The following is a 13,372-nucleotide window of genomic DNA, read 5'->3' as shown; positions in this document are numbered from 1 at the left end:
TCCTCCTAAATATTGTGGCTAAGTGTTGACTTTCAATGTAGCACAACGGCAAGAGCCATCGGAACCCCTAGAAAATTCCAGATTATCTGTTAAAAGGAAGTGCCATGATTCACTGATAGTAATCAATATTCAAATGAATAACAAGTCACATGGACTCCAGTGGCAAACAGCAAGTAAAGCCACAAGACACAACCATAAACTTACATGTAAAACTCTTCTTTCTTTTTCTAAGTTTACTGCATAAGGTAAAACAGTATCCCACATTGCAAACCAAACAAACAAACAAACAAAAAACAAAAAACAAAGGTCCTGCCTGATCTTGCATTTCTAATAGATTATAAAATGTAGAAAGAGAATTCAGGAATGACAATGCAAACGTGAAGTTCCATCAGGAATTTATAGTTGTTCAATCTCAATTTATAGTTGTTCGATGCTTATTATAGACATTTACATTGGCTTTACCCAAATGAATTTGTCCACTGCAAATAAATCAAGAAATGTGGATAGATGTGAAGTAAGTGAAAATGACAATTTGGTTAACCAAAACAATCTAAAAACAGCCCAGCTGTATTTTTTATAGAAGCACATGGAAGGAATCTCGGAATCAGACAGTTGGGGAGACCAAGGTTCTGAGCAGCTATGGTAGTCACTGCTGACTCGTTTGTTATACTGCTGTGAGCTAGATCTCAAGTCGTGGTTCTCTAACATCCTGGGGCCTCCTTAGTTTTCAAATCCCAATGTGTGTGTATGTGGGTAAGTTCTGTCAAAGAGACGGAGTTAACAGTAACAGTCAATATTAAACTGAGCTTTTAATATAAATATGCATAGTTACATCCTAGATGGCATAATTTGTTGTCTTGGTTAGTTCTATTTGTGGTCTTATCAGAATCCTGATCCTTATTATTTCCTGTCTAAAATGCCTAGCCCACAGAGCTTAGGGGAAAAATTCTGGGACAGGGGAAATGAAGAGTTTGGTCAGAAGATGGAGATCAGCAAATACCAGAGCACTTTAATTGATATAGAAATGCTCCAACTCTATGGGGAAGAAAATAGGAGCTTAAGCAGGCTGGAATCGCTGCCACTCCGTACGAAGGCCAGTCTGACAGGAACCATTTTGGGAAAAATCTAAAGGAATTTGCCTCGGTAATTTTTAGTTCAACTGACAACGTATGAAATTTGCAAGCAGTGGCAAGTCTATACACATAGAAAGGAAATTAGCGGTTGCCTAGGACTGAGTGTGGGAACAGGGATTAATTGTAAATGGGAACAGGGATCTTATTGGGGGGATGGAAATGTTCTCAAACTGGATGGGGTGATCGTTGCATACCTCAGTGGATTTTATGAAGACCATAGAACTGTACACTGAAAATGGATGAATTTTATGGTATGCAGATTATACCATGATAAAGTCGTTTTTTTTTAAAAAAAATCACAAGAACTGTCCAGTTTTTAAATCACTTTCCACCCTCCTAACCATGATATCGAATTCTGACACCATATGTCATATAACATCTACTCTTAAAGGAGGCTTTGCTAAAATATCCAGTTCTCTGCCAAATAGATGGGGATAAGAATAACAATCATGCATCGACCTCCTACAATTAGATAGTCTCATGAGATTTGTGTTTCTTAAGCTGGAAAGCATAAGAAGGTCTTGAATTTAGTGTCATTTACAAATGTGACCATTGCATAGGACTGGAACAGCTGGTTGTCTTTCAAGAACTTTAGAAAATGTATTACTCCCTTTTCTCTTCAATGAATGACTTTGCTAACATGGAGTATAAATTACAAAAATAGTCAAGATTTTTGAACCCATATTGTGAGTGCATGTTATTTTTCTCTGCTGTTATTCATCATTATGGTTTTACTGGAGTGGGCAGAAGAAACAAGAAGCCTGAGAACATTAAGTGGCACTTTTATTCACAGAACACTTACAGGGTAAGGCTGAATGACAGTGAGGAGTATCGATTCTTTGCAGCTTCTGTAAGAGAGAAAAACAAACATATTTATGATATGCACTGAGCCCGGACTCTAACTAGTAAGAGTTTTCTTTCAAAACAAAATGTGTGATGCGTTAGTGAATGCTCCCTGGACTCCCAGGATAGAGTAAACCAAATAGCTCAGATGTAGGCTTTCAGACCACACAAAAGCCAAAATGAAGCGTTTCCTGAGTTTAACAAACTGCCCAATTGAAAGCTTCCTAGTAAGTTTACATTGGGCAATATTATCTGTGCTGTCAAACAGCAGGACCTTAAAATAAAACCCAGGAAGGGAAGAACAGTTTTAGAAGCATCACCCAAATCTCTATATTTTTTGCTGCTCTCAGAATTGATTCTCCCCTTCTGATTTTCCTTTAGCCTATTTTTCTTTGCTGCTTAAAAATTTCTCTGTAGTTTTCTGTCAGGGGAAGAGATTTTTAAAAATTCTGTCAGTTCATGGAACGTCATTACCTCTCAGGATCAGCATCCAGAGACAGAAATGTTATTGTAGGTTTCTTATGAAAAAAATAGCATCCCAGCAAACATCGGTTCCCATACTGTGTGGCTTAGTAAGTCCCTGGTCACAATGCTAGGACCCTGGGCTGATAAATATTTCAGACAGGCACCGGTTGGGAAATATTACTCACAATAGGCCGCACTTCATGGCTAAAAGCAGAACAATGTGATATAATGGTTTATCTAATTCCCTCCAAGTAACTCAAACCCTTGAGGAAAAATCATATTATGGATTATAATAGTTTTTCTTTCTTCCCTTCTTTGTTCCTTTTTAAATCATGACTAGGAGAAAGGTCAGTTGCCATTTTGTTGAAGAAGAGCTGATTTTTTCTACTTTAGGTTGTAATTAATTACCTGCTTTTCTGATTTATTGCCCACATAAGTAAGGGGAAGGAGATCTTTTGCAAGACTGTTCCCTGGAAGAAGTCACTGCAAATCACACTTCTAGCACTAACTGATTTGTGGCTCGGCCCACTCACTCTGGCTGGGCTGGACCATGTAGTTGGGAGTGGGGTAGGGGAAGAGAGGAATCAAGAGCGCAGGGAAAGGAGTAATAGAACTAAAACTCCAGGAAGACTCTGAACACTTAGGATGATGGTGCTGGTGGGGGCAGGAAGGTAGCACAGTGCTGATGGTGGCCCGTCTGCTCCCACAAGTTCCCAGTCACCAAGGCTGGCAGGGAGCCTAATGACTGCAGTGGACAGAGCAACAGTGCAATCAAATGAGAATTCAGTGCATAAGATGAAGGATCTGCATTGCTGGTGGGAATATACACACGTGTAGCAGTTTGGGGAAGCAATCTAGCTTCAATAGGTCGACTTCAGTGTCACAAACACCATGACCAAGCCAGTCAACTCTGGTTTTATATCCCCAAAAAAATTCTGCTGCTAGCCTTTAAGGGGAGGTGGATGAGGATGTTACTTGCAGGAGAATGCATGGGGGTGAAGTGTCAGAGGCAAACTGGGTGTCCATCTCCAGGATAACAGATATGAGACAAATATGTGGAAAGCAACACAAACAGAAACAAAGCACTGTTTCTTAGTTTTTGTTCAAGTTTTCCTCATTCACAGGCAACAAGAAACGTTTATCAGATAAGAAATGCTCTATAACCCCATTGACCAAAGAATGTGTGAGTGTGGTAGCCATGTTAGTGGAACTATCTGCCCTGCCTGGCTTGTCCTGTCTGAGTCTGATCCCAGAGTCCTCAGGAGCAAGCAATGGGCCCTGGGAACTCATTCTCTGCACCCAGCTCATTGGACCTGAATGTTGGAATGAGTCAATCAGATATCCTCTCTCCAGAATCAGAACTTAGAGACACAGAGACTAAGAGAGTTGGGAGCCAAGTCACATTCACGACTGAGCACCAGAGTAAACATTACAGATGCCAGTAATCCCCTGAACAGTCCTGGTTTCCACCATTCCTGAGGGCTGGTTGTTCACCATTTTGTTAGAAATAAAATCATTCACATAAATGATCTCAGCAGGATATCGATCATCATTCTGAGAAAGAGCTTTTACTTTTGTTTTCTCTCATCTTAAGTACATAATCATCATCTGCCAGAGAAGAAGAATTAACTCCATAGCACCACAGATCCCTTAGGACTCCTAATCCAAACCTAGGTGGAAAAAAAGATGGAAGCCATATGTGTTCATATGTTACAGGGTGCTAAGATGAACTGAGACAGAATCAGCTGAGGCCCCATGCCAATACATGCCAATCATTCCCACATGCCAAAGAAGGGTGCCACAAGGTTTTCAAAGGTGTTGAAAACCAGAGTTTGGAACCCTTACCCCTTACTCATCTTGGGATCTGACTCATATCTTCATTACAAACTGAAAAAAAAGGCAACAGGAAGAGGCTGTCAGAAGCAGCACATGCTCAAAGAGCAGAGGCTACATTTGTGCAGTTACTACCCTTACACTGAGGCAGGCCCAAAGTATGAGACTCTTGGAAGATGCAGTAGAAACATTGGCCTGGGACCTCCTGATCAACTGAGCTACTTTGAGGGATGAGAGGGCCTTCGCAGAAATATACAGAATCCAAGGAGCATTGAGCATAGCCCACCCTTGGTTTCTGCCTGACACAAGCGGGCTGCAATAGGAGTAACTCAACAAAGAAATCTTCCAGGAATCCATGAAAGCAAACACAAGGAAAGAGTCCACCAACATCACCTTCCACGGACAGAAGAAAGTAATGCTGGATTACATTGGTGCCAATCAAGTAAGAACTTTCTTGCCTTTTACCTCACCATCTTGGCCTCATTTCAGTCTGGAAGGAGCTGAATGCTGGGGCAGTAGAGAAAACATTGACAATGCCCCTTAACCCACTGCAGGCTTCCTAGGCCTGAACTAGGCAAAAGGGAGGAATTTTGTGGAGTTGGAAGTTTTGACTATTACATGACAATCAAGTGTTAATTGTGATTACAAGTGTACAAGTGACTGGATAACTTTCTGAACCTGTTCAATATGTTTATGGGAACTACCTGAGATTTTGTTGAGGGCTTGGAGGAACTGGCCCTGGGGAGCTGTTATAAGTGGACAATGCGGGGAAAGAACATAGTTGCCTTATGATTGCACCCTCCAAGACCTGCGTGCTCTACTTATTCCCAACTTCTATTTATTTATTTATTTATTTTTTATTATACTTTAAGTTCTGGGGTACATGTGCAGAACATGCAGGTTTGTTACATAGGTATACACGTACCATGGTGGTTTGCTGCACCCATCAATCTGTCATTTACATTAGGTATTTCTCCTAATGCTATCCCTCCCCTAGCCCCCCACCACCCAACAGGCCCTGGTGTGTGATGTTCCCCTCCCTGTGTCCATGTGTTCTCATTATTCAACTCCCACTTATGAGTGATAACATGCGGTATTTGGTTTTCTGTTCCTGCGTTAGTTTGCTGAGAATGATGGTTTCCAGCTTCATCCATGTCCCTGCAAAGGACATGAACTCATCCTTTTCTATGGCTGCATAGTATTCCATGGTGTGTATGTGCCACATTTTCTTTATCCAGTCTATCATTGATGGGCATTTGGGTTGGTTCCAAGTCTTTGGTATTGTGAATGGTGCCACAATAAACATACGTGTACATGTGTCTTTATAGTAGAATGATTTATAATCCTTTGGGTATATACTCAGTAATGGGATTGCTGGGTCAAATGGTATTTCTAGTTCCGACCCTTGAGGAATCACCACACTGTCTTCCACAATGGTTGAACTAATTTACACTCCCACCAACAGTGTAAAAGCATTCCTATTTCTCCACATCCTCTCCAGCATTTGTTGTTTCCTGACTTTTTAATGATCACCATTCTAACTGGTATGAGATGGTATCCCATTGTGGTTTTGATTTGCATTTCTCTAATGACCAGTGATGATGAGCTTTTGTCACGTTTGTTGGCCGCATAAATATCTTCTTTTGAGAAGTGTTTGTTCATATCCTTCGCCCACTTTTTGATGGAGTTGTTTGTTTTTTTCTTGTAAATCTGTTTAAGTTCCTTGTAGATTCTGGATATTAGCCTTTGTCAGGTGAATAGATTGCAAGAATTTTCTCTCATTCTGTAGGTTGCCTGTTCACTCTGATGGTAGTTTCTTTTGCTGTGCAGAAGCTCTTTAGTTTAATCAGATCCCATTTGTCAATTTTGGCTTTCGTAGCCATTGCTTTTGGTGTTTTAGTCATGAAGTCTTTCCCCATTCCAATGTCCAGAATGGTATTGCCTAGGTTTTCTTCTAGGGTTTTTATGGTTTTAGGTCTTACGTTTAAGTCTTTAATCCATCTTGAGTTCATTTTTGTATAAGGTGGAAGGGATCCAGTTTGAGCTTTCTGCATATGGCTAGCCAGTTTTCCCAACACCATTTATTAAATAGGGAACCCTTTCCCCATTGCTTGTTTTTGTCAGGTTTGTTAAAGATCAGATGGTTGTAGATGTGTGGTGTTATTTCTGAGGCCTCTGTTCTGTTGCATTGGTCTATATATCCATTTTGGTACCAGTACCATGCTGTTTTTATTACTCTAGCCTTGTAGTATAGTTTGAAGTCAGTTAGCATGATGAACTGGTTTGATTAGATCATATTATTTGAGTCCAAACACCCTTTGACTAAGACAGGGAGGCTTAGAATCTTGAGATGAAACAATAAAACAGTAAACAAGAGAATGAGGGATAATTGTCAGACAAAAAACTGTAAGGTGGTAGGTTGGGTGGGAGAATGAATAGGCCCGTAAGGCTGTGGGACAAATGCTAATTTTCTCTAGAGCAATGCTCAGTGGCACTGAATTTATTTGTTCACTCTGGAAAGGGAAGCTGATATGCACCGCTTCAGTGCAGTAGCTGTTAGGAGCAGGCAAGGCCCTGGAGAAGGACTCTTGTTAGTCATCCTTGATGCTAATAAGCATAGACCCTGTATTAGATTCCTATGGCTGCTATAACAAATTACCACAAACTTAGTGGCTTAAACATGATGCAAATGTACTATCTTATATTTCTGGAAGTCAGAAGTCTCTAATGAGTTTTGCTGGGCTAAAATCAAGGTGTCAGCTGGGCTGCACTCATTCTAAAGACTTTTCAACTTCTAGAGGCTGGCTGCCTGTATACCTTGGCTCATGGTCCCTTCCTTCATCTTCAAAACCAGCAGTATCATCTTCAAATATTTCCCTGACTTTCACTTCCTCTTTAACTTAAAAGGACTAGAGATTATATTGGGTCCACCTGGATAATCAAAGATAATCATCTCATCTCTGACTTAATCATATCTGCAAAGAAAGTCACGGACTCTGGAAATTAGTATGAGGACATTTTTCAGGCGATCATTATTCTGCTGACCATAGACATTAGCTTTATCAGTTACCTAGTGTTGCATAACAAATTCCCACAAAGCTAGTTGCTTAAAACAATACCCACTTATTATCTCACAGTTCATGTGAGTTAGAAATATAAGCATGGCTTAGCTTGGTCATCTTTTTCATGTTCTCTCTTGAGGCTGCAATGTTTTGGCCAGGGCTGGGGTCCCATATGGGAGCTCGTTTGGGAAGGATTCACTTCCAAACTCACTTCAGTGATTTTTGGCATGATGAAAATCCTCTTTAGGCTGTTGGACCAAGGGCCTCAGTTCCTTGTGGGTAGTTGGCTTGAGGCCACTCTCAGTTCCTTGCCATGTGGATCTCCCCATCTCACCAACGTGGCAACTTGCTTCATCAGAGCCAGCAAGGGAGGGAGTCTGCTGACATGATGAAAGCTACAATCTCATGTAACATAATGATGGATGGACATCCCGTCACCTTTACCACACTTTATTGGTTAGAAAGCAAGTCACAGGCCCCACCCAAACTAAAAGGGAAGGAAATACACAGATCTAAGAATACAAGTGGAGAGATCATTGGGGTCCATCTTACATTTTGCCTGCCACATGCATAAAGAGACTTCTAGCCTAGTAATCCGTATGTATCTTAAAAGTAGTTTCAGGCCGGATGCAGTTGCTCATGCCTGTAATCCCAGCACTTTGGGAGGCCGAGGAGGGTGGATCACCTGAGGTCAGGAGTTTGAGACCAGCCTGGCCAACATAGTGAAACCCTGTCTGTACTAATAATACAAAAATTAGCCGGGCATGGTGGCACATGCTTGTAATCCCAGCTACTCTGGAGGCTGAAGCAAGGGAATTGCTTGAACCCAGGAGGTGGAGGTTGCAGTGAGCCAAGATCGCACCACTGCACTCCAGCCTCGGTGACAAGAGTGAAACTCTGGCTCAAAAAAAAAAAAAAAAAAAAAAAAGTAGTTTCCATTCATGACTTAACCTCATGCAGAATTTCTTCTTTCAAGAAATTCTGGAAGAAGGACTGCTCAGCACACTTTATTAATTTGAAAATGGGAACTATTTTCAAAATATGTTGATTATATTTAAAGTCTTTACAGCTATAGTAATGCTTTGTAAATTATCTGACACATAATCTAGATTGACTTTAATTTTACTATTTAATGAATAAATGAAGTTGTCTGAATTGAAATAAAATATTCCAATATGTTATTTATCACCAGGACTAGGGACATGCTTTTCTTCTCTTTTTTTCTCATCTATAATTATGTAATTATAACCTGCCAAACAAGAAAAATTAACTCTATAATGTTTTGGATCCCTTAAAATTCCTAACCCAACGATCCTAGGAGGAAAAACAAAACAAAACAATGATCTACACCATTTAAAACAATGATCTACACCATTTAAAAATAGCCTCAACAGAATGATTAGAATCAGGAATAGAAGATGACACTTTTAAGCCATCAAATTAACTTCTTTCTGGGATGGCCTAAAACAGCTAGAGACCATTAAGAATCCAGTTATAACTACATTTAGATAAGTATTATTTCATATTAAATTCCACATAAATTTTCTACTTTTGAAGAGTAATTTCAAATTGCTGTGACAATATTTTTTAAATGGTTGAGTTTGTTAAAAACGTCATTTTCATCCCTGAATCACAGTGCTCATCTCTGCAGGGGAATATAGTCTATCCTACCCTAAACCACTCCTGTCAAACTTGCCTTCAATTCCTCTCTCTTCATTTCTTTGACAAAGGTTTATTCTTATCCTTTTTTGATGCAGAGTCCCTTGAAACATGTTTGGGACACCAGCATCAATGGTTTTAGACCATGCTTTGGCATTATATACCATTTTATGATTTCATTGGATGTCATTTGATGCAGAAAGCAAAGCTATGTGAGGAAGAAGCCCAGCTTCCAATGAGGTAGAGTTTCCAGTATTACAATCCCTCTAAACAATGAAGCTAAGGCTGGTGTTCTCTGTTTTTTAGAGCAGCATAGTTTGACATCTTTCTTTAAATGCCTTTCTCATTTTATATTTATACCATTTAAAAAATTATAATATATAATCATATTGGCATATGCTAGTGTATATTTTCTTTCTAGACCAACTTAAATAGATCTCTTGATGAACCCAGACACTGATACTAATTTAACAGTCATCATGGGAATCAAGATTTGCTCAGACATTGGGAAAACCAAACAAAATAAAACTCAAATAACAAAGATATACAGGAAGATATTTCATGTCAGAATTCGAGAATCTTGCTTTAGAAACATTAAGTCTAAACAAGTTAACTGTACAATTTTAAATTTCAAAAATGGAAGTAAATAATCAATCTGTGAAGGGTGAAATGTTAGGCTTTTAAAAGGAAAACAGAGGTAATTTAGGATTACATATGAAAGCATTTTATAAACAGTGAAATAACATTCTAATGTAACTTCTTGAAAGATGGATGTGCAGTATTTTTATTTAGAAAGAAAGGCGATAAAGTGCAGTGAAACAGTGTTGAACTCTCACTTCATAGTGTTGAACTCTCACTTCATGGGTATACACATGCACACATAGGATTCTTTATTCTTCCTGTACTTCAGCGTTCTTCAAAGAAATTAGAAAACAATTCTTAGTTATTTCTTGTCTTCTGCTAGCTTTTGAATTTGTTTGCTCTTGCTTCTCTAGTTCTTTTAATTGTGATGTTAGGGTGTCAATTTTAGATCTTTCCTGCTTTCTCCTGTGGGCATTTAGTGCTATAAATTTCCCTCTAAACACTGCTTTAGCTGTGTCTCAGAGATTCTGGTAAGTTGTGTCTTGTGTCTTTGTTCTCATTGGTTTTAAAGAACTTATTTCTGCCTTAATTTTGTTATTTTCCCAGTAGTCATTCAGGAGCAGGTTGTTCAGTTTCCATGTAGTTGTGTGGTTTTGAGTGAGTTTCTTAATCCTGAGTTCTAATTTGATTGCACTGTGGTCTGAGAGACTGTTTGTAATGATTTCTGTTCTTTTGCATTTGCTGAGGAGTGTTTTACTTCCAATTAAGTGGTCAATTTTAGAATAAGTGCTATGTGGTACTAAGAAGGATGTATATTCTGTTGATTTGGGGTGGAGGTTTCTGTAGATGTGTATTAGGTCCACTTGGTCCAGAGCTGAGTTCAAGTCCTGAATATCCTTGTTAATTTTCTGTCTCATTGATCTGTCTACTACTGACAGTGGGGTGTTAAAGTCTCCCACTATTATTGTGTGGGAGTCTAAGTCTCTTTGTAGGTCTCTAAGAACCTGCTTCATGAATCTGGGTGCTCCTGTATTGGGTGCATATATATTTAGGATAGTTAGCTCTTCTTGTTGCATTGATCCCTTTACCATTATGTAATACTCTTCTTTGTCTTTTTTGATCTTTGTTGGTTTAAAGTCTATTTTTATCAGAACTAGAATTGCAACCCCTGCTTTTTTTTTTGCTTTCCATTTGCTTGGTAAATATTCCTCCATCCCTTTATTTTGAGCCTATGTGTGTCTTTACACATGAGATGGGTCTCCTGAATACAGCACACCGATGGGTCTTGACTCTTTATCCAATTCGCCAGTCTGTGTCTTTTAATTGGGGCATTTAGCCCATTTACATTTAAAGTTAATATTGTTATTTGTGAATTTGATCCTGTCATTATGATGCTAGCTGGTTATTTTGCCCATTAGTTGATGCAGTTTCTTCATGGTGTCAATGGCCTTTACAATTTGGTATGTTTTGCAGTAGCTGGTATCAGTTTTTCCTATCCATATTTAGTGCTTACTTCAGGAGCTCTTGTAAGGCAGGCCTGGTGGTGACAAAATCTCTCAGCATTTGCTTTTCTGTAGAGGATTTTATTTCTCCTTCGCTTATGAAGCTTAGTGTGGCTGGATATGAAATTCTGGGTTGAAAATACTTTTTTTTAAGAATGTTGAATATTGGCCCCCACTCTTTTCTGGCTTGTAGGGTTTCAGAGCAGAACTGAAGGAGATAGAGACATGAAAAACCCTTCACAAACCAATGAATCCAGGAGCTAGCTTTTTTGACAGAGTCTTGCTCTGTCGCCCAGGCTGGAGTGCAGTGGCACGATCTTGGTTCACATTTTTTTTTTTGAGACAGAGTCTCGCTCTGTTGCCCAGTCTGGAGTGCAGTGGTGCAATCTTGGCTCACTGCAAGCTCTGCCTCCCAGGTTCATGCCATTCTCCTGCCTCAGCCTCCCAAGTAGCTGGGACTACAGGTGCCCACCACCATGCCCGGCTAATTTTTTTTGTATTTTTAGTAGAGATGGGGTTTCTTTGTGTTAGCCAGGATGGTCTCAATCTCCTAACCTTGTGATCCACCTGCTACGGCCTCCCAAAGTGCTGGGATTACAGGCGTGAGCCACTGCACCCAGCACGTTTTTTTTTTCTTTTTTAAAGATTAACAAAATAGATAGACTGCTGGCCAGACTAATAAAGAAGAAAAGAGAGAAGAATCAAATAGACACAATAAAAAATTATAAAGGGGATATCACCACTGATCCCAGAGTAATATAAACTACCATCAGAGAATACTATAAACACCTCTATGCAAATAAACTAGAAAATCTAGAAGAAATGGATAAATTCCTGGACACATACACCCTCCCAAGACTAAACCAGGAAGATGTCGAATCTCTGAATAGACCAATAACAAGTTCTGAAATTGAGGCAGTAATTAGTAGCCTACCAACCAAAAAAAGCCCAGGACTAGACATATTCACAGCCAAATTCTATCAGAGTTAACAAAGAGGAGCTGGTACCATTCCTTCTGAAACTATTCCAAACAATAGAAAAAGAGAGACTCCTCCCTGACTCATTTTATGAGGCCAGCATCGTCCTGATACCAAAACCTGGAAGAGACACAACAAAAGAAGAGAATTTCAGGCCAATATCCCTGATGAACATCAATGTGAAAATCCTCAGTAAAATACTAGCAAACCGAATCCAGCAGCACATCAAAAAGCTTATCCACCATGATCAAGTCAGCTTCATCCCTGGGATGCAAGGCTGGTTCAACGTATGCAAATCAATAAATGTAATCCATCATATAAACATAGCCAATGACAAAAACCACATGATTATCTCAATACGTGCAGAAAAGGCCTTCAATAAAACTCAACACCTCTTCATGCTAAAAACTCTCAATAAACTAGGTATTGATGGAATGTATCTCAAAATAATAAGAGCTATTTATGAAAAAACCACAGCCAGTATCATACTGAATGGGCAAAAGCTGAAGCATTCCCTTCAAAAACCGGCACAAGACAAGGATGTCCTTTCTCACCACTGCTATTCAACATAGTGTTGGAAGTTCTGGGCCAGGGCAATCAGGCAAGAGAAAGAAATAACGGGTATTCAAATAGGAAGAGAGGAAGTCAAATTGTCTCTGATTGCAGATGACATAATTGTATATTTAGAAAACTCCATTGTCTCAGCCCAAAAGCTTCTTAGGCTGAAAAGCAACTTCAGCAAAGTCTCAGGAAACAAAATCAATGTGCAAAAATCACAAGCATTCCTATACACCAATAATAGACAAACAGAGAGCCAAATCATGAGTGAACTCCCATTCACAATTGCTACAAAGAGAATAAAATACCTAGGAATACAACTTACAAGGGATGTGAAGGACCTCTTCAAGGAGAACTACAAACCACTGCTCAAGGAAATAAGAGAGGACACAAACAAATGGAAAAACATTCCATGCTCATGGATAGGAAGAGTCAATGCCATGAAAATGGCCATACTGTCAAAAGTAATTTATAGATTCCATGCTATCTCCATCAGGTTACCATTGACTTTCTTCACAGAATTAGAACAAACTACTTTAAATTTCATATGGAACCAAAAAAGAGCCCATATAGCCAAGACAATCCTAAGCAAAAAGAGCAAAGCTGGAGGCGTCATGCTACCTGACTTCAAACTATACTACAAGGCTACAGTAACCAGAACAGCAAAACAGCATGGTACTGGTACCAAAACGGATATATAGACCAATGGAACAGAACAGATGCTTCATAAATAGTGCCACACATCTACAACCATCTGA

At 39.4% G+C, this 13,372-nt stretch overlaps 1 protein-coding gene across 7 annotated transcripts in view; it reads right to left on the bottom strand.

Moving 5' to 3' along the window:
• FRMPD4 (FERM and PDZ domain containing 4) overlaps window positions 1–13,372 on the bottom strand; it is an 836,494-nt gene that overhangs the window by 47,605 nt on the left and 775,517 nt on the right. For all 7 annotated transcript variants that reach the window (XM_054676434.1, XM_054676435.2, XM_016943101.4 and 4 more), the window contains one exon: window positions 1,936–1,981. In XM_054676434.1, coding sequence (XP_054532409.1) covers window positions 1,936–1,981 — 46 coding nt within the window. The remainder of the gene's footprint in view (window positions 1–1,935; window positions 1,982–13,372) is intronic.

Source organism: Pan troglodytes, chromosome X (assembly GCF_028858775.2).
Source record: "Pan troglodytes isolate AG18354 chromosome X, NHGRI_mPanTro3-v2.0_pri, whole genome shotgun sequence".
NCBI classification, from domain to species: Eukaryota; Metazoa; Chordata; class Mammalia; order Primates; family Hominidae; genus Pan; species Pan troglodytes.
The sequence above is the reverse complement of the archived record's forward strand: the minus strand, read 5'-3'. Positions and strand labels throughout refer to the sequence as shown.